This window comes from Aricia agestis, chromosome 6, assembly GCF_905147365.1.
Source record: "Aricia agestis chromosome 6, ilAriAges1.1, whole genome shotgun sequence".
Lineage (NCBI taxonomy): Eukaryota > Metazoa > Arthropoda > Insecta > Lepidoptera > Lycaenidae > Aricia > Aricia agestis.
Window position 1 is genome coordinate 8,913,948 of NC_056411.1, and position 27,259 is coordinate 8,941,206.

The following is a 27,259-nucleotide window of genomic DNA, read 5'->3' on the forward strand; positions in this document are numbered from 1 at the left end:
AATACAAAACATTATACGATCGAATTGAAAACCTCCTCATTTTTGAAGTCGGATAAAGATCTATATTGATTTGACACAAGGACGTTTGACGAAATGACATTGATTAATTGTGTATTCTTACTACAGCTGTTATCGCGAATGTACCCGTGCTAAATAAAGCCAAAACAGAATCATCTTTGCACCAATTAAAAGTTTATTTGTAATATTCATTAGTAACCTGTGGTTTAAAATCTAAGCAATTGTGAAAATCACTTTCGCGGTCGACGAGATGTGCTAATGTTTGTGATTCTGGGTTAATCGTCGTAGTTAATTTCTCCATTATAATACTTTATTGCTTATTCAGACTACCACGTTTGCAAAACTCAGCTATATTTGTACAATGAGACAAAAGAAGTTAAGTAATAGTTGCATTTCAAAATTATTTGGGTTCATTCGTGGTCATCACTAGAGGTTTCAAACATTTTTCATCGAACTTCCTCAGAATTTACATTGAGGGAACTGCTGCTCCGTCAGTGCCGGATTTATATTTTTTATAAGTGTTGGCCACTTTGTTTACTATGTACGAAATCTGCCGCCCGCCCAAGACGCTGCTGCCCCCTAGGATGCTACCGCCTCTAGGCCGCGGCCTATACGGCCTATTTATAAATCTAGGTCTGCGCTCCGCTGATTTTTCTTTTGCAATAACGCACTAATTTAGAACTGCACCTATTTAATAAAAATATTACGAGTAGTGCGTAATCTTTATTTCTATATTTCGGAATATAAACCACTGCAATCCAGATGAGAACTCGTCTTGCCTTTACTATGAAGCATAAAATAGAATTTACACAACTGCTTATTAAAATATTAATTGATAATAAATAATGATGAAGCAGCATAATCTCGTAAATCTGCATTAAGATGACGGGTTTACTGTCCCCGTCACCTTAATGCAGACTTAATATTTTTATTAAATAGGTGCAGTTCGAAGTTTATTTATTTGTGGTCGGATATTTAGGTACTACAGAATTATTTTAAAACAATAAATAACCTTGGATTCCGATTTCTGCAATAAGGCCATAACAAATGTAATCCCATCAAAAACATCCTGTAAAAAGTCTCGCAACTCAGTTTTTATACCGTAAAAATTTATGAGATCCATGCAATACCAAGTCGGTTAATTTATTCAGTCCCTACCTAGGGGACCTTCTGTCTCAAGTTAGTACGTGAGTTATTATCATATCAATATTAAAAATCTTTTACATTTTAAATAAATAGATCGACTTGGACATCGCATGATTAGATTGTTTAGTATAACACTATACAGTATCACACTGCACTACGGTCTAAGGGCCTGCATCAATCGCATGGAGCGCAATAGACTAAACAATCTAATAATATAATAATTATGTATAAATTGTAAGATACATTGTGTTTTCATGCGATGTCCAAGTCGATCTATTTATTTAAAATGTAAAAGATTTTTAATATTGATATGATAATAATTTGAAATATTTGAATTTTTCCTTGATTTAGACACTAAACACTAATTATATTCTAAGTTTGAAGGTTCTATGTCTACTAGAAGTGCCATAGACTTTTGGTGATCGGTCAGTCAGTCAGTCAGGCTTGTTGGTTTATCCACAACGAAGTTATAGGGGGTGAAAAAGAGCCTGAATTGGTTCGAGAAAAGGATGGTACGGCCGTGCCGCTTTTTTGCTCGACTTGGCTTATTTTAAAACAATAAATAACCTTGGATTCCGATTTCTGCAATAAGGCAATTACAAGAAAATAATATTACAAATGTAATATTATTTTCTTGTAAGTGCCGAGTTTTAAGCCAGTAACTATAGTCAACATGGAGGTGTAGTGGCTGCAAGGCAATGGCAGCTTCCAGCCCTCGCCTTTCGCCTGCCCGCGCCGCTACAAACCCTTTGGACATGGACATCATTATGATGGAGCTTAAGGCCCTAGCGGCACGTATGGACAACAGCCTACCTGCATTGCTTGAAAACGTCAAGGCTATTCAAGTGGAACTTGCTGACCTAAAAACCCTCAAAGCTGAGTGTACTACCCTTAAATCTAGTGTGGAATTCCTCAGCCACTCAGTGGATTCTCTCAGCAGCAAGTTGTCCGACGTGGAAAGCGAAATGGACTCGCTTAAAAAAACAAAAACGGACATATCTGCTCTCCAAGAACGCTGCTCCAAGCTCGAGGATCTTCGCAACGAGTCAGAACAAAAATTGAGGCAGAACAACATTGAAATTAAGGGTGTACCGATGACCAACTCTGAAAACCTTTTTACTATCATCGAGAAGATCGGTAACACAATTGGATGCACTATACCAAAGGAGCAAATAAACTATATCGCGCGCGTGCCAATGCGCAACAACGACAAGAATAAGAACATCATCTGCTCAGTACACAATCGCTACATAAAAAACAACTTCGTGGCCGCAGCAAAAAAATTGAAAGCAGGCATAAATGCGACCATCTTAGGATTTCAATCGGACACCCATATTTATGTTAACGACCACTTAACTATGGAGAATAAAATTCTTCTAAATAAAACGAAGTCATTGGCTAAACAGAAAGATTTTTTATATGTCTGGGTGTCGGGGTGCAAAATCCTCATCAAAAAGAATGCAACATCACCGACATTCCACATCAAAACGGAAAAGGATCTGCAAAAGTTTATTCGTTAATGTCAATAACCTTTCACTTCTATTTTATTTTATATCGATGGTCAATGTCGCTTATCAAAATTATATTTTGTAAAAATTTATACACTTTGAGAACCATTGGACATTGTTTAAACGATTTTCGGTTACGTACTTATTTAAAACTAACTTTGTATCTACCGAGTATTAATTTAAGGCTCCAATCTGCTTGGCCACGCTTTCTCGCTTTGTCTTCTATAGCTACTCAACGTAATAGTTACTATAATAGATCGTATTGCTATTGCTTTAATGCCCACTCTCGCGCAGCTTTGTTGGATCGTGACAGAAATATTTGTTACTACCTACTTTATTTGAATTGCACGTATAATGTTAAAATCATAATTTGTTCTAACACATTTTTACGCAATATGGTACACATTAATCTAATTAACTTTTTATTTAACAATGTCACCGATTAGTGCATATTATCAAAACGTTAGGGGGCTGCGCACGAAAACCTCCTTGTTTTATCGTAATGTTTGTATTAACTCATATGACATAATTTGTTTGACGGAGACTTGGCTTATTGAAGATATTAAGGACTGTGAACTATTCGATGATAGGTACATAGTATTTAGACGTGACAGGGACTACGCTTGTACCAATCAAAGTATGGGAGGTGGTGTTCTTATCGCAGTGCGTCGCGAACTAGCTTGTGATATCCGTTGTGAGTGGTTTTCTAGTGCCGAAGACTTGTGGATCTCGCTATATTTTAATAACAAAAACGTGAATCTTTCGTTTAAAGTTCATGTCTGTGTTGTGTATATTTGCAACCAAAACTATGGTAATTCGCAGTCAGCCCAGCTTTATAACTTTTCGAAAAATCTTTTCGACATTGTTAGTGCGTGTTCCTTAGACAAGTTTCTAGTGCTCGGTGATTTTAATTTACCGAATATTGAGTGGAAGGCTTCGGACGACGGGATTTCTCTTTCACCAGATAATAAACAAGGTAATGTACAAAATTATTTATTTGATAACATGGCGATATGCAATTTTTTACAATACAACTCTTTCCTGAATTCGTCTAATAGACTTTTGGACCTAGTTTTCTGCAATAATGTAGTGCAAGTAAATGACTGCACAGACCCCTTGGTACTCGAGGACCCACACCACAGGGCTATTACGTTACAAGTAGACTTTGCTGAAGTACCATTTTTGCCTACTAAATCTTACGTTAAATATGTTTATTACTCCGCCGACTTTTCTTCGATAAACGATAGAATTGGCCAAATTGATTGGCGACATGAATTTAATTCGAGGTCATTCGAAGGTGCCGTCTCCTTTTTCTATGACACCATTTATAACTTTCGGGACTCTTACGTACCTACTAAAATTGTAACCCCTGGTCAAAGATATCCTCCTTGGTACAGGAAACCGTTAATAAAAATACTAAAGGAGAAGTTAAAATTTCATAAAAAATTTAAAAAGTACGGAAACATTTCTGACTATAATTCATTTATTTTACTACGACAGCGCGCTAAAGATATCGAACGCGACATGTACAACAATTACATTACGAGTATTGAAGACAACATATTAAAAACTCCAAAGTCCTTTTGGTCGTATGTAAAATCTAAAAAAATAAACAATGCATATCCAGCATTATTTAAATTAGGAGACATAAGTTCCAGTGACGGCGAGGATATCTCAAACATGTTTAGCAATTACTTTCACTCAAATTTTCTATCTCGGCCCAGCACTAGTAATTGTTTAAATCACCCACGCTACTCGATCTCGAATGACACTTCGATATGTGTGTCTGACATCCATACTATTGATGTGCGTGAATCGGAAGTATGTAAACTATTGAAAGGGATTGATTTAAACAAATCTGCGGGACCAGATCACATTCCACCGATCCTAATTCGCAAATGCGCTGAATCCCTGACCCCTCCGCTCACGTTACTCTATAGAAGATCACTCACCGAGGGAGTCGTGCCGTCTATCTGGAAATCGGCCTTCATAACGCCTGTACACAAAAAAGGGCCGAAGGACGTAGTTAGTAATTATAGGCCTGTATCCAAGTTGTGTCTTTTTGCAAAGCTGCTTGAAAGAATAATTTATAATCAGCTGTATCCTATCCTAAGTCCATTTATCACTACGTGTCAGCACGGATTTATGCGTGGGCGGTCCACTGCTACCAATCTCATACTCTGTAGCGACTATTTGTCTGAGTGTATGTCTGAGCGCACGCAGGTCGATATAATCTACACTGATTTTACGAAATGTTTTGACCGTCTGGATCATCACACACTGCTGCGCAAATTGTCTGCGATAGGAATTAGGGGTAACCTCTTTAGATGGTTTTCCTCTTACGTTGACAATAGATGTCAATCTGTTGTTCTTAATGGTTACACTTCTAGGCCTATGTTCATACCATCAGGCGTACCTCAGGGCTCGTTATTGGGACCCTTGTTATTTAATATTTTTATCAACGATATTATCGAATGTTTCAAATATTCAAAGGTACTCCTATTTGCTGACGACTTGAAAATTTTAAGCCAAATCACAACCATTGACGATGCTATTCGCCTCCAGGAGGATCTTAATAGACTCCTTGACTACTGCCGTCGTAACCAACTAGATCTAAATATCACCAAATGTTACGTATGTAGCTTTACTCGTAAGACCACCCTCATTTATTACGACTACAAAATTACAGATATATCCTTAACTAGAGTTACCAAGATAAAAGACTTGGGCGTTACGTTTGATTCAAAACTTTTATTTGATTGTCATATAGACGATATCATTAAAAAAGCCGCTCAGGCTTTGGGATTCATAATACGCGTCTCGGCTAATTTCAGACACATTAAAACTCTTAAAATCCTTTACTGTAGTTTTGTGCGCAGCCATCTCGAGTACTGCTCGTCTGTTTGGAACCCAGTTTATGACATATATATTAACCGTATTGAAAACATACAGAAGAAATTTCTTAGATACGTGCAATTCAGATCTGGAACGTACTTGAACAACTATTTCGATCGCTGCAAAAAATTCCATCTACTGCCTTTATCTGCTAGACGGAAAGTATCAGACCTGGCTCTTCTTATTAATTTAGCCAACAGCTCAGCGGATTGCGCTGATCTCACCAGCAAAATCCAGCTTCGCGTTCCAGCAGCCTCGAGAAGAAAGCGTGACCTACTGCATATTCAACACTATAGTACTAATTATCGCCAAAATTCTTATATGATCAGGGCTAGTAGAATGTTTAATGAAATATCTCGAATAATTGATGTGGACCTATTCTTTACCAATGTAACAACTTTTAAGAAAGAATTTAATAATTTCTATTTTAATTGTAACCTGCGCAATTCTATTACTTAATAAGTTATTACAATAATTCTTGTTCTGTTTTTCTAATTTTTTTTTCTAAAATTCTAAATAATTGTGACCATTGTCTATCGCTGCTTTGTTTTTATTAGCATTTTTCTATCTGTGGAAACTTTTAATTGGCCTTCTTGTATTGTATATTTAGATTCTATGTGTATGTTAGCTGTAAGTTTTCCAAAAATCAATAAAATAAAAAATAAAATAAAAACATCTCCAATTACCTGAGTGCTGTCACGTATTGCATAACACCATCCACTATGGGATTTTGAGTGAACATTTGTGCAGTGCATACAGGAAGCGTTTTGCACATTACGTGTGGCCGTTTCCCACAACGGTACCTCTGACCGTTGCATTCAAATTCGATATTCACGCGGCATTAACCGAAACTAATGCGAACATCCTTCGGAAATTACTTATGACAGTTAGGCTGCGTTTCCATCAAAGCTGAGCTAAGAAGATAAGAAAATATGTTTTTTGAGAACTATAAGTAGTATAGAGCTCGCGCTCGCGCTTCATTTGCCTGACCTCGCCAGACAATGACTCTATGGGATCTCTTACTCTAAAACACATTCCTCGCAACGCTGCTTAGCTAAGGTCCGGTGCAAAGGCCTGGGCAAGAGAGATGTCACTATCAGTAACACTGCGTGGTAAAAAGAGACGTGTGATACATGACAGCAGCACTCTTTTTTTGACGTCCGTTCGGCACGTGCCGCACGCTGACAATTTAATCTCATAGAAATCATGTTCAATCGTGCTTGTGTAAGTGTATACGTACACATATTTTTACACACAGATGAAACCAATTTCGGTTTCGTTAGACAGCTCGAGATTGTTGCTCTATTCCGCTAGGTATATTAACTTTATGGTGTAAACGCACCCTACGTTTGGACTTAAAAAGGATGGAAACAGGGTTAGTTCACACCGCGACGCAACGCACTGACGCTTGATGTGCCAAGCATAGTGCTGGAGTTTTGTAACGCTATAGAGTATAGTATAGATTGTATTGCTACTCTTTGTAAATCATAGTATAATTATATTCGCACTTAAAGTATTGGTAACTTTCATTCATATATTTTCTTAAGTGAAATAATTCATTAATAATATCCGTATCCGTTTTGTTCAATGGATATTTAATTGGTAATTGCGGTATCTTTAACTTGGTTGACACAATTTAATTATTTTACTTTCATCGTTGTGAAGTTTTATGTACACAGCCTAGTTTTCTTTTTAATTAAACAATTAATAAATATATTATGAGCTTTCATGCTATTTAATTTGTAACATATTTTCATGCATACTTATTGAAGCCATTTTGATATTTCAGGGGTAAAAGAATGTGTTTAAATAACGTAACTATTACCGATGCGTAAGTTCTGTATTTTATCCAGTTTAATGGCCAGTGTTTATGTTATTATAAATACTGATGCCATTTTGTATTAGTATGTCACTGGTGAGAAAAGACGTATTATAATGACATCTCTACAAAATCATAATATACGTCAATGTTTTTTTCGGAACAAATCAACGGTATACGTCGATTCTAGACGTCATAAGCACTGCTCAGTACACTGATTAATATTTCGAAACATACATCTTAAGTTTGACGGAAAATCTCATTTTATCTGTCACATACTATATGTTGCATGAACTTGTATGGTGTATCCTATCTCGGGTTAAAATCTTTGGCCAGCAATGTAACAGCAGATGCATAATATGGCTAAGCGACCATGACTGATGCCAGTGACTTTACGAGTATACAGTGAAATGAGCGCTGTGGGAGCCGGAAATGCACATTTGCGTACTCACAAGATCCGCAAACGAATTGAGGTTATTTAAAATATTGATAGAAGAAGAATGTCATATGGTATCCTTTTATGGGGAAACGCTGCCGATATTAATACTATATTTGTGCTGCAGAAGCGAGCTATACGTTCGATTTACAAAATGTCTACATTTGAATCTTTGAGAGAAAAATTTAAAGAAATTGGTATTCTGACAGTAGCTTCTCAATACATTTTAGATAATGTAATACATGTTAGAAAAAATATATGTAAATTTAAAGCCAAAGGTGACATTCATTGTAGAAACACCAGAAATAAGTACAAGCTAGATTTGCCAGTGATCAGACTTAGTAAAGTCAGTAAATCTTTTAAAGGTCAATGTATACGCCTTTTCAATAAAATCCCAGAAAACGTTAAAAATCTTTCCATTAATAAATTTAAGAAAGTAGTCAAAGAGCGTTTGTGTGCCAAAGCCTATTATAAGGTCAATGATTTCATAAATGATGGCACATCTTGGAGTAGGATGGCTGCTTACAAGGCTACTTCTACATTATTGTACATGACTTACTATGTATGTATGTTGACATTGTATAATTTTAAGTTACAGCATTGTAAATTTTATTTTAAAAGATTAATTTTTTTACCTCACTTTTTTTTGGTAAAAAAAGTGGGCCCCGTGCGAGTTTCTTACGCCGGTTCTACTCGCCGGGATAGTTCCCGAACCGGTGGTAGGCACCGTAGCTAATATTAACATTCTGAAAGTATTTTCTTAAAATCTACTCAGAAATAAAACATTTTTTATTTTTTTTTATTTATTTTTTTTATTATCAAAGGGTTATAACGACATACAACTTGTTTCTGTTTGTGATTGAAAAAAAAATGGGTAATCTATATATTAATACGCGAGCCAAAAACTTTGTAACCCTTTTGACGAAAAATGGGGAAACGTAGGTGAATGAAATTTTGCACAGTTATAGTTTATATAGTGAAGGAGTGCATCGAGCTAATATTATTTTGAAATTATGCTTTTATCATACATTTTTTTACCAAATAAAACATTACACACACTACAACACACACACTAGGAAAAATGACAGATTTTTGAGTGACAAGCCTATACATACGAATTACACTCTTTTATTTATGGTTGAAGTCTGCTGACAACAAGGTGACAAATTGAAAATGGATTATATATTTTTTTATTAAATCTTAGATACTATTAGACAATGCTTACACGGGCAATCTGAGATCAGCTGAGTCCCAGAGACAAGAGTTGAAAAAAAACCGGCCAAGTGCGAGTCGGACTCGCGCACCGAGGGTTCCGACAGCTTAAAGGTATTATAGACCTGAGTATTTGGTATGAATTTCAATTTAATACCTCTACGCGTTTATGAGGAAATGGGTAGTAAGTTTAAAATTATTAAAAAAAAATATATTATGTGATGTAACTAAAAATTTATGGTTTTCGTAATTTTTCCTTTATCTATGCTATAAGACGTTGCTTCGTACCAAATTTCAAGATTCTGAGTTCACGGGAAGCACCCTGTAGGTTTTGATTCCCTTGCAAGTGTCGAAAATTTGCGGCATAAACGGCTGTATCTTTTGATTGCGTTGGCTTAGAAGTTTGATTTTTTCACAGCTTCAAGGGACAGTAGACCTGAGTAATTGATATAAATTTCAGCTTCATACCTCCACGCGTTCCTGAGAAAAAGGGTCTTGACAGACGGACGGACGGACAGACGGACAACAAAGTGATCCTATAAGGGTTCCGTTTTTTTCTTTTGAGGTACGGAACCCTAAAAATATGATAAAGTCAATATTTTTTTACAAAATATAGGTATACCTAATAGTAGTCCTAAATCCTAATGTCGTAGAAACGAAGGTCGAATTTCGACCATTGGGCGATCTCAAGTATTAATAATTATACATATACGCAACTTGGTTACTTTTAGAGCGTAGTCTATTTTTGATGGGATATTTTACAAATCTCTTCATTTATTAAAATCGGTTCTAACTAAGCAGGCCAAGACAAATAAATGCTAAAATGAAACGAACAAACAAACTGTATACATGCGAGGGTAGCATGTTAAAATCATCACTCTACCCTTTGACACCCTTGGACTTTGGCTTTACATTTAATTTACCAACTTCAAATTATCCAATTTGAAGTTGGTAAATTTTCATAATCTTATCTAGCTAGGAATCATTTTTTCATTAGAAATTTTAAATTCATTAGAAAATTTCTTTTTATTCGTGTTTTATCGATAATCGATAAAAAGAAAAATATGACTCTTCCTGACATCTATTGGCGAATAATAGTACTATTTTGTGAGCAACTAATTGCTTTAACCACACAACAACAGCTAAAGCTATTTCAGCAGATGGCGTTGTTAAGTAACACGAAGTCAATGAGTGTTTGCTATACCGAGCAAAGCTCGGTCATCCAATATTAATATTCATAATAAATATGTAGTAGATTTATATATTGCTTTCTAAAAGACGTCGACAACTCTTCCTTGTATGTAAACAAGTGTTACGTATCATGCATATTTATCGTTATCAAATCGGCCAAGGTAACGTAAGCTATGAGTGAGTGTTTTTACCGATGTTTCTAATTGTTTCACGCGTCACTGATCCTCGAAATGATTATCATCACGCAAACAATATTATAACTTATGCAGAATAATGTCGAGTCTGAAGCGACAATATTGCTGAACGAGATGTTAAACGCCAATTCCTTAGCGAAAAGCGTTTTTTACGAAATGTAGCTTTGTCCGTAACTAAAGACGATGACCTTTGTGGCTCAGTTGGTGGGCTGTTCGTAGCTCAAGCCGGGGGTTCCTGGGTCATGGATGTGTATTAAATTTGTATATCATATAATAAAAATCTTAAATATATGTATGGTATAAAAGTATTAAATATATTTCCGTTGTCTGGTACCTGTAACACATTAAGACCTTCAGGTACTTAGCACGGGGCCAGACTGACGTGGTGTTGAGCGTCCATAGATATTATTATTTAAAAAAAAAGCTATTGTGATACGGTTTTTTAACATACGACATACGACATTATAATATTATTATGTCCATTGTCGTATCACGAAAACAATCATACACTGATTGTTTACTTAAAAAACATAAGTGCCGTTAAATCTTACAAGATCCTTAAGATTTCTTTTGTCCTTAACATCAAAAATTATGAGGATACTGATATACTTTAAAGTTTAAATACAACATCACTTATTTAAGAAAACAATCTTCAGAGAATTTGATTTCAATATTTAAATACACCTAGTTTGCTATGTTCGTAGACCGCTACGAAAGTTCGTAGCATTGCTACGGCGCTGTTAAAAGCTCGCTACGAAGTACGATGTCCTGCATGATGCATCTGCTCCCGATTTTGTTTAAATATAGGACAAGAGCCAATGTAGATATTATACGACTAAAATACCTGCCTAATAAGTAGTGACTTCACATCTTTCAATTTGTGTAGTCTGTCGCAATGTGTAAATTGATCGTGAATGTCAAGATCTCGTCATGTCTCTTCACACCTATATTTGTCCTTTTCGAAGGCTACAATAAGCAAAATTAAACACCTATTATGCTAATTGTTTATAATTAACCGGATAAATAAAAATGATTAAAAATAGTTAATTGGCTTATATTGATAACATCCGTTATCTGGATAGGTTAAACGACCTAAACAAACACGTAAATAGATGAATAAAACATGATAATCTTTAAGTGCCATTTAATAAGTCTTTTAAAAAAATAGTGAAAAATATTTTTAAACTGCTACATTTCAAATTATGTCTTAATTTATAATTTGTACGTTTTATTATCTTAGCCGGTCCCCTTGTATTAAAGATGTTTTTGATCTTTATTCACGATTTAAGATAATTAATTTCAGTTCCCTCGATTTGAATTGAAACGTGAGAACATTAAAATTGTTAAAACTCATTAAAGTATATGTAGCAAGCATCATCTCATTGTATTATAATCGTTGATGCATAGAAGGTACTGTCTGTAAAAAATATCAATTACAATTTACGTAAATACTTTATAATTTATAGCTGAATATTTTTTATGAATAAAATGTAGTCATCTTTTTATCCAATAGTGTTGCAGGGGTATAGTTTTCTAGTGTATGTATCTACAGCTAGATATGTATATTTGGCACACTGTAGAGCCTAAATAGCATGTCGTAATTGGAGTTAAGATGTACATTAAAGTGTTTGTGTTTTTTTGTCTTTTAAACATCACTAGCTATTTGACTGAGCTTTGCTCGGTATTCGATAAAACAGGAATAAAATGACATTTTCTAAAAATGATTCCTAGCTAGATCGATTTATCGCCTCCGAAACCCCCTATATACTAAATTTCATGAAAATCGTTGGAGCCGATTCCGAGATTCCAATTATATATTTATATATATACAAGAATTGCTCGTGTAAAGATATAAGATTTGGTTGGATAAATACCAAATAAAAAACACATAATATTAAGGAAAATACAATCATTTTATTGCCAGGATCCTCGACTACATTTTATAGGAGTGTTGATACTTCTAGTAGTATTTCGAAATCCAGGTAGAGCGGTATAATGTGTGCTCTACATAATAGCGTTTAATCGTCTGATCGCGTATTAAAAAAGCCAATGAACCGTGATTCAGTTTTGAAACCGACAGACTGTTATGATGTAGAAAGCCTATCCTGGAAGAGCCGTAATTGTAATACAAACTATGTAATATCTATTATACTTCGTTCTTGAATCGATAAAAGATTTATAATTGAATATTTATTACCGAATTGCAAAAGGTATCTAACCTTTATACAGTAGAGTTTGAACGTTAAACTTGAGACCATAACCTAACTCCTTAATGAATAATAAAGTTCAATCTTAGAATTGTAAAATAATATATTATACAGAGTGTAACAAAACTAAGTACTTTAGGGTGTATATATAATAGCTCCCACACCGGTTTCGGTGACGGTGGCCGGTTTCACTGAAACCAGGCCAGCTACGCAGGAGTAATTTTATAGTGCCCAAGTGTGTGCGCAGTACACAAGAGCACTCCCTATTCCTTTACTCTCATAACCCAGTGGGACGGAAGACAGACACGACCGGCGAGGGCAGGACCGACTTTTTACATGCCCATCCGACGCATGGATCATCTTACTTGTCAGACAATCAGGTGATCAGCCTGCATTGTCCTAACCAAACTTGGAAATAACATGTTTCCAACGCGGGAATCGAACCCACGACCTCCGAGTCAAGAGCCGCGCTCTATACCACTAGACCACGGAGGGGTGTATAATGTATATACTGTATATGGGTCCCCTGAGTTCACATATAGCAGAGCTGAAACTTGAAAGAGCAAGTTTTTTTGTCAGTTGTATGGGCATTAGGCAAGCGCCCAAGCGTCATGAATTTTCCCATACAAAAGTTCAAAAAAAGTTACTCTTTCAGCGCTGCTACTTTTACAGTGAACTATTTATAGGGGACCCATACACATTACACACCCTAGAGTATTATCACTTAGTTTTGTTACACCTTGTATATTAATAATTATTACAATTTAGTAAAACAATAAATCTGCAATCAATCAAAACATATTAAGTTACTTAGTAGTTAGAACTCATTGGAACTGTTTCTGAGTAGTATGTTTTAACTTTTAACACATACGTATTAGCTGGTTTATTTGCATTTATTATATAAATACGTGGTACTCATAATACTAGTTTCTCACCTGGACTGGGTTAACATGTTAACTATTACATAAACTAGGCTTACTGCTTTACATATACGTGAACTATAAATAAGTTTCATGTTGATTATAGAACTTGATAAAGCTCGGAACTCTGTATAATGAACGCGGCTTAAAGCTTTCACAAATGATTTTCTACCCTTTTCCGTGTCTGAACTTCTCTTTCCTTATTTTTTTAATAATTATTTTGAGTTCATTATGAAAAAGATTTGGCGACAATAAGTTCGAATTGCCTTTCTTTCCAGTTTTTTTTTTCAATTTCGAATTGCCTAAGAAAAGTATTTAAAAATCCTGCGTTAAGCTGTAATCTTTGGCTGTAATATTAGTTATCGAAATTATAGTACTTAATTTAAAATTTCTTAACTTATTATAACAATATTATGTTAAAATGTCCTGAGCAAATGTAAATATTTTACAATAATAAACTTTTCTTAGACGATAGGGTCACGCTAAGATCGGAGCAGAGGGCGCTACTAGCAGTCTAGCACACACACGTCATACCAAAATATTCACAGAAACGTCAAACGTCGAACAAAACTTTTTGTTTACTGTCTATGCCGGTGCTGCCTCTAACGTAAAAACATTGCAGTAATATTATATCCCATTCAAAATCGATTAAAATGACAGAAAAAGTAGAAAACGACGAAACCAGTGAAGACAAATCAATTGAATCGATTGCAACGAACGTGCTGATAGAGCGTCGTGAAAAAGTCACGCGCTGATATCCAACGATTATGAAATAGTTTGTTCACCGCCAACACAAAGGCTGGGCCTACCTGTCGGTCCTAACTATTGTTGACTGTAGGTCAAATGTCATAAGCCGAGCAATACCAAAGGTTACGAGATTATTTTCAATAATTCTCTTGTCTATTTATAATATATAACGACATCTCGCCTCAGAGTAATTTTTGAGATTCAAAAATTACTCTGAGGCTGAGCAAAGTTCAAACGGACACCTAAAAAACGTCGATCAAAACAAACACGCAATTTTTAAGATCCGTGCTGACGAGATTTTTTATGTTTTTGTTGATCGAAAAACAACCGGTTATATAGCAGATGAGCAACGAAATTAGTTTCCAATCTTAAACTATTCTATTCTTACTCAAAAACTTTTTATACCAGTTTGTCTAGAAATTTAAAAGCCGTCTAGCTGCAAATTAATGATTATTTTATTCTATTATATTCTATCTCCACATAATGATTTCTGGTCTCCTCAATTTATCCAAACAAAGAAGTATGTAATTGGCACTTGCATAAGTATCGCGATTCGCGATTCAATTTAAAGCTCGCTTACGTAAGACCAATTAATAACAGACACATCGGCCTTAACAAAGTGATCTTATTTCCGCTGCGCCTGCGCCGCTAGACGTATGACCGTATGAGCAGGTCAGTTACGTAACTCATTAATCGATTTGTACTTTCACATCGAAAGTACGAGCCGGTTTTGATAAAATAATGTATCGGTAAATACGTTACGTCGCTGAGGCCCGCACGAGATAAACATTCGAATTCGCCTCGTCCTTATTTTCCTCAAAATGTTTACTTTAAAATCATCCATACAAAATTGCTAAAGCAAAAAAGTATTTTTGTGTGTTTGACTGTCTGTCTTCTTTATGAATTACGCGCTCTTTCCGAAAATGCACGGATATCTATAAAGGATTTTCGGCACAACCAAATTGAGAGAAACAACTTTATCATTTAGAAATAAACTGATTTTTATATAAGTTAGAATAAAACTATAGAGAGTAGAAGCCCGACTAATAAACCAATGTAGGATACACACTAAGCTACATCGAAAGCTAGAATAAAGCTTTCCATGTTGAAATGAAGTCATTACACGTCTCGGATGATCGTTTCCGTGGCGGAAGCGAAGGGTTAGCGGCGGCTTTCCTTCCACGTACCGCGGGCAAAAAGTCGCGGAACGCGCCACTCCGCCGGTCAATCGGTGGCGAAACCGTTCCCATTGCGATACGTCACGACTCACGACTTCGCGGAACGTCAGTTGCAAGTTGCAAGCAGCAAGCACGAAAATGCGAAAATAATCACGAAAATTGGACTTCATTTATTTTTATTGCAATCTGCAAAAATGCAGTTTTTGAGGGCCTGCTGGAAATCTGTTAAGTTACAGTTTCCGGAAGTTTTGTCACTGTATAACTACTTGTACTTATTGCATATTTTTATACTTTAACCTATTTAATTAACTTAGCAGATCCAATACTTGCGGATGAGTTTCCGCGTGTTATAAAATATTTGATTTCTTCAGACGGAGTAATAGGCTAGGCTACATTTCATTCTTTGTTTCACAGTTTCTCTAAAGCACAAAAATTGGTCCAAATTACGTAACTCAAAACTATTGTTTATGTAGGTGATGTCGCGAAACAGAACTAGTAACAAGTTATAGTAACATGTCATCTTGTCATTACATTATGTAAGATAGTGTAAATTGGAGGTGTCCTCACGTCTTCAACGTATTTATCATATCATAACACCACGAAGCATCTTATGTAAGAGCTCACAGTGCGACGCATTTAAACTAAATATTACTTGTATATATGTAACCTATGTATTTCAATCATATTCTCGAGACACAAAATATCTAAATACCAAATATCATCAAAATCGGTTTAGCGTTTTAAGCATAGATACCTAAAGAGGTTTAACACACAGATAGATAGACAAACACACTTTTGCTTTTGTAATATTAGTATAAGTAGTATAGGTAAGACGGAAACACACAAAGAGTGAAAATCACATCCTCAATGTACAGGAAAACAGATAAGTTAATAAAAAGTTGAGATTATAATCCAGACCATGGAACCGTGCCCTGGGAAAGTGAAGGCAGATCGGCGATAGCTGACGGCGGGCTTTGATCGTTCGTGCCCGGACCTTCCGCCACTGGCAGCTCATGAGAACCTGGTATTTGGTAGCATGCCTCCGTATCATTTTGACACTTAGTCATGTCTTCAGCTTTTCTACAATTTATCGATTTTTCAATTTTATGCCCAATCGAACCATCAGAAATTTTCTAAAAACTTGATAGGGGACAGTAGGGTAAAAGTTATAACGGATTTATATGCGCCCCCTCGAACGCACGGTTTGGCGTCTCCACCGCTTCTCGCCGCCTAAGATTTTTTTTAAATGTGATTGCTATTGTAAACAAGATTATAATAAGTAATTATAATCACTATGACAATGATTATAAAGCTTTACTGAGACAGTGTATTTTCACAGAAATAAATGTCACAGAAGGAAATTTAAATACTCGTATTTTATTCGTCTGCTTCAAAAAAGATAACTTTTTACAAGATGTCGTATACGTTACGTATTAACGTAGTCAATGATCTTCCTTTCCTCATACCACAAAAAAGTAGCTCGATTAAGTAGATCTACCAACCTACACACTAAAATCAGATAGAAATTATAATGATAACGTTATAATGATATTAGGAGTAAGAAACCATAATTAATTGTAATATACAGTGTGATAAATTTCCTTGTTGTTGTTGTAAATACTTAGTTAGTTTGAAATTAGAACGTGACCGTATTGCTATTTAAGTCGCTGTTGTAGATTATATAAATTACATGACATGCAACCTAAATTTAAATGTGTTATAAAATTAATTAAAACCTCAAGCCTTAGTGCTATTTCAATCTACATAATATTTACTACTCGACTACGACGACTAATCGGCGACTAATCTTGTAAGAACTAAATTATTTACAAGAAAGATTGATATAAAAAAAGCTGAACATTTTCAACATTATGTTAGAATGGAGGGGAGCAGAGGGCGCTATACTAGAACATACAGTAAATATTTCAACGAAAATCCAACACGTTGCAAACTTCATATCAGAATATTAACAGAAACGTTGTCAAACGTCGAACAAAACTTTTGTTTGCTGTATATATGCTGGTGATGCCTCTAGCGTGAAAACTGAATACAATATTTCAGTGATATAACCTAATGCTAAGTACTCACATACGATTTTGCTCGATAGTTTTACTCCGAATCGAAGGAAATGACATATTAATTTACAGTACCTGGATGACCGAGCAAACTCTCATTGACTTCGTGTTACTTAATAACGCCATCTGCTGGTCGTTAAAACAATTAGTTGCTCACATAATAGTATTATTATTCGCCAATAGATGTCAGGAAGAGTCATATTTTTCAGTTTATCGATTATTGATAAAACACGAATAAAAAAACATTTTCTGAAAATGATTCCTAGCTAGATCGATTTATCGCCCCCGAAACCCCCTGTATACTAAATTTCATGAAAATCGTTGGAGCCGATTCCGAGATTCTATACAAGAATTGCTCGTTTAAAGATATAAGATATATTTAATTCCATCGAGCCGGCTCGAAGCGAGCCTTCGAGCTGTCAGTTTTGCGGTCCACACGGTGGTTATTGCTCGATTTGGAGTAAAACTATCGAGCAAAACCGTATGTGAGTACTTAGCATCTGCATATTATTATCCTTAGAAATTTCATTAACCCAAACAAAAATTAAACCAATTCGCCAAACCATGATTATCATAATAGAGATTTCCCTCGCACGAAACCTACATCTAATTCTGGCCGTGCAAATATTGAAAATTTATTGCACACTTTCACGTAAAACTGTTCGCGTGACAGACGGCCATAACAAAATACACATACGGCGCCGCGCGTCTCACCTTGACGCCGCTGTTTGAGCGGTTAACCAGAGGTTCGCCGATAAATAACTTTGACAAAAGTATCAAATTCTTCAACGAAGTATCAAATATTTCACGCTTACTATTTCAAAGTCTATTATGATAACGAACTCTATGATAATGGCGGGTTAACATTATTCCAATCCAGCGATCCAATCCAGCGCATTCTTTTGCAAAATTGCATTCCAGTGGCCGTTAACATTATTCCAAAGGAATCCAGGCTCCAGCAGTAATTCAGCGCTGGACTGAATCACTGGATTGAAATAATGAAAACCTGCCATAAGACTTTGAGTTGGTGATACCAAATATTATTAGGAACTTTGTAGTTTGTGACGATATTTTTCGTAGATAGAATTAATATTTTACACTGCTGTAAGTTGTAATGTTGGATACACCTATTACAAAAAAAAAGTTGTACCTATCAATAGTTTAGCTTTTTTGAACTATGCACCAATAATGGCAGGTTTGTAGTCGCCTCTACGACGTAGGCCTCTCCTAAATATTATAACTGCAATGCAGCTAAAACTTTACCGTCTGTTAAAAAAATGGCTATACATACGACAGCAATAAATAATAAAATTTTTGGCTATTAGCGATAAACTAAAACTTTAACTCGAATAGCTTTCAATTTTGTCGTAAATGCATAGCCAACAAACACGAAAAAAAAGATAAAATCTTAGCTAACAACTAACATAATACTTATTAATACTTAATTAATTTTATTGCATATTTTGTTAGTTAAACATTACATATTTTACAATCATAAATACGAAAATATTGTATCACAGCAAATGATAAAATGAATGACAGGTGCAGCTGTCATTCATTTTATCATTTTATACTTATTCATTAAAACAGTTACAAAACAATATGTTTAAACGTGTTGCGCTGTCATAATTTATTGTATGTCATTTTAAGAATAATATACATATTTATTAACCAAAAAGACGATAAGCAATTTGTGTTACTTTTGAATAACATCTTACAAATTATTGAAGGTTTCGAAAATGTTACATAAAGTCGTACTGCGTACCTATCGACTATCACACAAGCTCCACACATAGTACATAGTTTTATTTTTATTTGCACCTCGTTCCTAATGAACACTTATTGATACTAAAGTAAAGTACGTGGAGAAATGTAAAACAAAAGTTCCGGACGAAACGTCGAGAAAGGTGCTAAATTGCTAATTGATCTTTATTGAAGGCGTGGGTGATGGACCAATCGGGCCATCGGTAAATGACTTTTGAGCTGACCGTGCCATAACTATTACAAGATATCGTATAACATGAATCTCTCTTTAAATAAATAGTAAAAAACGTTAACGCTTTCACCCGTGTTTGGAACCTGTTCGGAATTCAAAGAACTTGCGTCAAAATATACGTATTATACACGAGAAGTTCGGAAAAGTTAGGGCCTTACTTTTGGAGTAAGGCCCTAACTTCCAAGCCCTTTACATAATCCCCGCGTTCCATTTGATATTAAAACGATCAAAACGCTCAAAATGCCTCCTATTATGAGCGTTTTGATCGTTTTTAACATTAAATGGAGAGCGGGGATTATGTACCTTTATTATAAACAGATATGTACCAAATACATAACACGCATCAATCGTTTATTAATCTATGTTAAGACTTAAGAGTCCGTATACGAAATTTTGCCGATTTCGCTGATTAACAGACGTGATTTAACAGTTAAAATACAGTATTTCTATAAATTTTAATGCACAACATATAAGATCATTTCAATTATAATCTAATGTTGGAGCTAGATTTTTGTTTTTTTTAAGTATTTTTAAATAATCCAACTCAAACACGCGACAGTTTTGTGATTTTTGCTGTAAAAGGTTTAGAATATCACCCGTTTATGGATTGTATTGACGTCTTAACGATATGAAAAAAATACAATGTACTGTTGAGAAAGTCGTCTATACAATGTTGGAATTACTTTTTACCACTTTAATATGAAATATTTGAGTAAAAAAATATGTAACTCGGCAAAATTTTAGAGAAAATGGGCAAAGAATTGCTGTTAATTTCGGCAACTTGGAGCTGTAATTCATAAAAAGAAAACGATAGAAATAATCTATAGATAAAATTCTATCCAATTCGAGAAAAAAGAAAAAAAAAGAAAAGCAAATTGTGCCAAAAAACACGATTCAAAACAACCTAAATCTCACATTAGCCTTGCGGCGAGTAATATAATGTGAGATTTAGGTTGTTTTGAATCGTGTTTTTTGGCACAATTTGTTTTTTTTTTTCTTTTTTCTCGAAATGGATAGAATTTTATCTATATAGATTATTTCTGTCGTTTTCTTCAAAATTTCGGCAAAATGTCGTATACGGACTCTTAAGAGTCCCTAAACCAAAAGCTGTTACAATCGAGCCTGGACCAAATTGTTAATTGGTGTCCCCCTAGTTCAAGATTTTAATCACTTACTTATACACGAAACAAGGAAAAAATTAACTAAATATTTAAATTTAAATAAACAAAAATATTGTTAATAATATCCTGTTTAACCTATCAACTCCCAAGCGGTCGAATTCGACTGCGATAATAATAGAATCTATATATTAAAACGCAAGCGAAAAACTTTGTATCCCTTTTGACGAAAAATGCGGAAACGTAGGTGAATGAAATTTTGCACAGTTATAGTTTATATGGTGAAGGAGTGCATCGAGCTTATATTATTTTGAAATTATGCTTTTATCTTTTTTAACAAATAAAACATTACACACACTACAATACGCACACTCAAGAAGATGACAGATTTTTGAGTGACAAACCTATACCATACGAATTATACTCTTTTATTTATGGTTTAAGTCTGTTGACAACAAGTTGACAAATTGAAAATGGATTATAGTTTTTTATTGAATCTTAATAGTATTGGATCCGACCGTAAAATCCTGCAGGAATCGTTTTTTTTCGATCAAATTTATTTTAAAATAATCTTTAGAACGTATAGAATGGATTAATGTTGGGTTGCCTTGTCAAAAGTAGCCGCAAGTACCTCTAATTAAGTTTAATGTTCATGAGATAAATGCATAATTTGTTTGAATATTTTTTTCAGTAAATTTTACATCATTTGAAAGAAAATGCCGAGACAAAATAAGGTATAAATGGTTGCCAGCTCTAAGTCGGCCTCAACCTAGGGTTGGCAGCCCGTAAACAGACATAGTTCTTCATCAAAATTGAAGCATCGATTTTTTAAATAATTTTGATACAAAATTAAAGTTTTATGCATTTTGTGCATGAATATCCATGGTTGCCAGTTACACGATAGCCGCAAACTGGGGTTGCCATCACTTTTGTTTAAGACAAATGTTCAGGCCTACAATTATTATGCCTGGGAGAATTTGAGGACGTCGAGAACCCGCAAGATTGCAATTTTTATTTAACAGGCGTTTTTATTTTTATGCGTAGTGTCCTGTCATTCCTCAATGTCATTCCTTCTTAGTTCTTATTTTTCCATTGAATACACGCAAGTTTGTATTACGGGCTTTCATTTTACTCAATTAGAGGTACTTGCGGCTACTTTTAACAAGGCAACCCAACATTAATCCATTCTATACGTTCTTAAGATTATTTTAAAATATATTTGATCGAAAAAAACGATTCATGCAGGATTTTACGGTCGGATCTTAGGATATAATACTATTAGACAATGCTTACATTGCCAGTCTGAGATCAGCTGAGTCCCAGAGATGCGCGCCGGCGGGCTCGTGTTGTTAAATACAACGGGCTATGTTGAGGAAGGTTAAGAGTAAGGGACTCGGTTTACTTGTGCACTTCGCCACTCTTAAGAGGAGTCCACACCGCCGTTTTTCCATACAAACGCTGTCCCCTGTTTCCTCCCTGGTTAATGCCGGTAGAGTTATAATTTTTTTCCTGAATATCTATGGCCACTATTAGCATGTCCCTATGTTTTCTTTTTTTTCATAATTTTATTATTAAAAAAGATAAGAACGTCTAAAAACCCAAAAAAAATGGCCAGACTTTCCTCTGTGTTCAAATACCCAGAAAACAAAACTGGCTAGAATATACAAAAAAATAAAACAAAGTAACACAGCTCAATCCTTGCCTTAATTCTTAATGAAAAAAGTACTTAAATCGGTTAGAGGTACTTGCGGCTACTTTTAACAAGGCAACCCAACATTAATCCATTCTATACGTTCTAAAGATTATTTTAAAATATATTTGATCGAAAAAAACGATTCATGCAGGATTTTGCGGTCGGATCTTAGGATATAATACTATTAGACAATGCTTACATTGCCAGTCTGAGATCAGCTGAGTCCCAGAGATGAGAGTTGAAAAAAATATATGATAAAAGTCAATATTTTTTTACAAATTAAACGTAACTTAGTCCTAATGCTGTTGAAACTAAGGTCGATTTTCGACCATTGGGCGATCTCTAGTAACAATAGATTTCCAAGAGACTGTTATAAACTTGCCGTATTTTGTCCCGGAGCACGGAAACGTAGAAAAGTGGAGCACTTTTCTTATTCCATAAGAAATATATATATAGCAATAATGCATTGTTTATCCGCATGTGGAGATGCGCCCATAAGTCATAAATCAATACAAAGTAGCCTTTCACTATCGCTCCAAGCGCCGGCGGGCTCGTTTTGTTAAATACAACGGGCTATGTTGAGGAAGGTTAAGAGTAAGGGACTCGGTTTACTTGTGCAGTTGGCTTCGTCACTCTTAAGAGGCAAAAATATGGCGCACTTGCCGTGGTAGCCCGCTTTGCCACACTCACTATACCTATATTATGCCGTATGCGATTATATGATAGTTCATAGTAAAGCGCTAATAGAGTATTGTAGTTAATTATGTAATTTAATTACCAAATGTTATTATTAGTTTGTTTAATTTTTTTTTCAAAATATGAATGATACATTAGTGTAAACTCCAGAAACCCTTTAAAGGCTCATACGCAGATGACGATTGTGTAGGCGTACACGAAATAGATTACGATTTGTCTAGTTAATTTTTTTTCATGTTATTGAAGGTATAAAAAGGAGTAGGAGAAGGAATTGATTAAGTAGTATTACAACTAGTGGGTAGGAGAGGGTTACTCTCTACATTATAGCCCTATCATGATCGTTAATCTGCTAGATAGCTGCAATAGTTTTTCACTCAGCTTTTATTAAGATTTGTTATAAAATATGTATTCAAATGTAATTCACGACCGCTTGTGTTAATCATCCGCCAAAATATCTTCGTCTCTTTCTTTAACAGGACCATCAAGGGAGATATACGATGAATTCACTTTAACGCGGTGAAAATGTCTCTAATTTGTCAATTCAAAGTATTCTACTCACTCTCTATGCTTCAGAGTAGCGATTAAATCGCCGACACGACGTCGAGTGCTAAAAATTTTAACGAGTAATTAAATCAAGAGATTAACTAACTATGGCAGTGGAGTAGAACGCCGCTGTGAAATTGACGTGTACTCTGTTAAACGGAACTGTGCGATATTGACTACGTCGACGTGTTTATGTTTGTCGCAGCCGGATCGTATAATCCGCCATACTATTATGGCTAGTCCAATTAGTATAATACGGCTAGACGTGCGTCGCCTAATATTGAATAATATATACATAGATTGTCATGTATGATACCATACATGACAATCCGGCTAGTCATTAAACAAGCATAATTTAAAACGACAATGTTTATTATACGATCAATATACGATATTTTATTAACGACTGCAATATTAACAACATTATACACGTAAACGAGAAAAAAGTTAAGACTTGAGATATTAAATTATGATCGATGTAAATCTCGCGTCCATCTCGAGCATATTCGGGTTGCATTAACATTTGATAGTACATCTATTCATATTTTGGAAAAGTGATATTACAATACCTATAGGTCTACCAGAATCTGATGGCAATTTTTGACAGCAGATTTTCAAAAAATATCCTTGATCATTGGACAATTTTTTATATTTGCATGTTTCACACACATAATAAGCCGCTAAAGGAATAAAAAAGGGTGAAAATGTTTTATTCCAATTACCCCGGCATTGTTAGAGTCAATTTATTTTCTCACTTTTTGCCATCAGGTTCTGGTACACCTATATATTTAAAGTATATTAATATTTAAAGACCTTATACTGTACTATTTACATCAGAGTGCATACGATAGTAATCCACAGTCAAAATCAATATTTCAGCACAATTGTAACGACGATGGCAGTATAAGTTCCAAACATTCCTTTGTTATTACGAAATTACGGGTTATAATAATATATTTGTTGAAATCAAACATATTTTTATTTCCATTGATTCTATAATATTTAAAGTTTAAACTATTACCTGACTACTACCTGATTAAGCTCTGACTGAGACGCAAAAACTGGATCCGTCTCTGATATTCTCACGTTAATCATTTTTATGGCCGATATCAAAGTTTAAAGAGTTCTTAAAGAAGAATTATACTTAAGTGCACATAATTACTCGTATAACCTGTGTGGTTAGTAAGTTAATTATTTTTATAATTTTATTAGGGCTTAAATATTTTTTAAGTATGACAACACTTACTTTTATTTATTTACACTCAACTTTAAATATTATTTTTGTAACACTATTTTCCTAGTAGGTAAGTATAAAAAATATTTTCGAGAGTTATAATAGTAGTATCTAGTGATTAGTTGGTACCTATATGTAAATTAGTGGTGGATTAGTGCAGGTATATAAATTGATGAGTACACTTACCACGCAGGGAACCCCAGTCTTTTCTCATTTACGTTGGCTCTATTGTTCCTGAAAAATAAAAATACATTCTTTAGACCACTGTTATCCATAGTTTACATACCTTACAGTTTAAACTATATCATGCAATTGACAGACCAACGTTATTTGGTCGAATATGTCAATTCAATGTTAATTGTGATCTGTCAGCTGGGTTTGACATAACGCAACCAAACTACTTAGGTCCCCGATTTGCATAGGAATCAACTTCTCTGATAGTACATTCATAAATAAGTACGGCGTAATATCTATTTACCTATAACTACAGGATCTATTTAGGACTTTGAAAAACTCTTGGCGCCCCATCAAGACGTGAGTTTCTACAAAAACTTAATTAAAATTAAATTGTCTTTTATGCTTAATTAATTCCTTAACCACATTATTACGGCGATCCCACGGTGAATTTATTCAGCAATAAATTAACATAAAAAATATAAATAATTCAAAGCGGATTTAAGAATAGACAATAGGTAATAATTGCTGATTGCTTCTAATGCTGATGAGTTTGTCTATCCTTGGTAATTAATTGAGTAGCATTTACCATGCACGAAATATCCAACCACATAGTGACTAGACGTTTCCTTTAACTTTCCGTGATAAAAACTATCCTAAGTTATTTTCTAGGACTCAAACTATACATCCATCAAAATCGGTTCACCGTTTTAATTATGAAGAGTTGGCAGACAGGCACCCGCAGATTTTAGAAGGCGCCATTATAAGATATCGCAATTAGGGATGATGACAAGGTCAAAGATTAGCAAATTTTGTTAATAAAATAAAGAAATCACGGTAAAAAATAAGCCCAAAATTTCAGCTTGATAGCATTTGTATTTTTTTTGTTATGCGCCTTCAAAGTTTGATATTCAAGTCGATTTTTTTTTTCAATTAAGTTTCCTAATATTTGTATACCATTCGATAATTTATGCAATTAAAAGCAACTTTTGTTATGAAACCACATTCATAAACGCAATATTTAATATACCTATCGAACAAAGTTCTCTCCCGATGCGTACAAACTACGAAAGAGTGACGTCATACTTTCGTAGCACTTTGTATGGAGCGTTTCAGGCAGGTTTATTTTATGAGATGTTTGAATTGTCATATCTTGGTGAATTTTTAAGCTATCAGAGTCATTCTTTCAGCGATATTTTTCTATTTTTTAAGGGTCTCTAAATTGCCAATAAGAATAAAAATTAGTCATCATGCCTATTATAAGATTGAAATGTAGAGAATAGAGATCAGACGTACTACTTTGCTGAGTTGCTAAATACGACTACAAAATATGAAATACATTGTACATAAACCGCATGTTATGAGAAAACCTAAGAAAATAAACGTAAGCTAAGTTAACAAGTTTTCTGCGAATGCATCTTTAGCTTTCTCCGTGTGAGAATACAACACAATGCATTGGAAACGAAGGCCTGCCATTATGAATATAATAGCCTTGTTAGAAATGGCCAATATGTCTTTTAATTTATAAAACTATCTAATGAGACAGATTAAGTAATTCGCCGGTTAGTTTAGAAAGTTATTTCCACAATATTCATGACTTGTGAAATTTAGACATGGGTGCTGACTGCCGGCGTTATTAATAACTTTCAGAGAGAAAGGGAAAATGAGATGCATTCAGGATTACTAAAACATAAGTTTACCTTCAGTTATGACTTACGAGGGGAAACTAGGCACTAGGCAGTCGAATACTAAAACCAACCCAAGCCAAAAAAGTGTCTCTAGATCAGATTGTGTGATAGATCAATTTAAGCGTTTTGACTTTTTGTAGTCCATTTAGGGATAGAAGTTCGTTTGGGGATAAAAGTAGAGCAAGTAGATATGTCGCTTTGCCCTCAAGCCTCAGCATTTTATTAACTTCTCTTGATTCAATAATAACTAGGTAGCTTCGATCTTAACGAAAAAATTATCATTATTTTGTTTAGATTTGGTTTCAGATTTTGCTTACTTATGTTCATATTAAGGTTATATATTCTGCTTTCAAATAATAATTTGTTCGCTTGCTGATTGTTACAAAACTGCAAGTTCATATACCTAAAAACTTCCTATTGCATCTAGATAGATCTAATGCACATGGGAGTACTAGTTGTGAAGTAAAAGGGAGCGTTCGGTGTGCGCAGGCGCAGCGCGGGGGGCACATTTGCGAGGAATGCGGTCAGCCGGTGTAAACATTGCTGGGCTTCGGCTAAACAGGCGCCTGGC

The 27,259-nt window shown here is 34.8% G+C and overlaps 2 protein-coding genes across 2 annotated transcripts in view; one reads left to right on the forward strand and one right to left on the reverse strand.

Moving 5' to 3' along the window:
- Nucleotides 1-27,259, reverse strand: part of LOC121728150 — a 62,666-nt gene that overhangs the window by 17,350 nt on the left and 18,057 nt on the right. The window contains exon 2 of the mRNA XM_042116268.1: nucleotides 25,013-25,060. The gene's annotated coding sequence lies outside the window, so the exon portion shown is untranslated. The remainder of the gene's footprint in view (nucleotides 1-25,012; nucleotides 25,061-27,259) is intronic.
- LOC121728142 lies at nucleotides 1,863-2,684 on the forward strand. Its single transcript, XM_042116258.1, has one exon. The coding sequence runs from the start codon at nucleotides 1,863-1,865 to the stop codon at nucleotides 2,682-2,684; it is 822 nt and encodes a 273-aa protein (XP_041972192.1).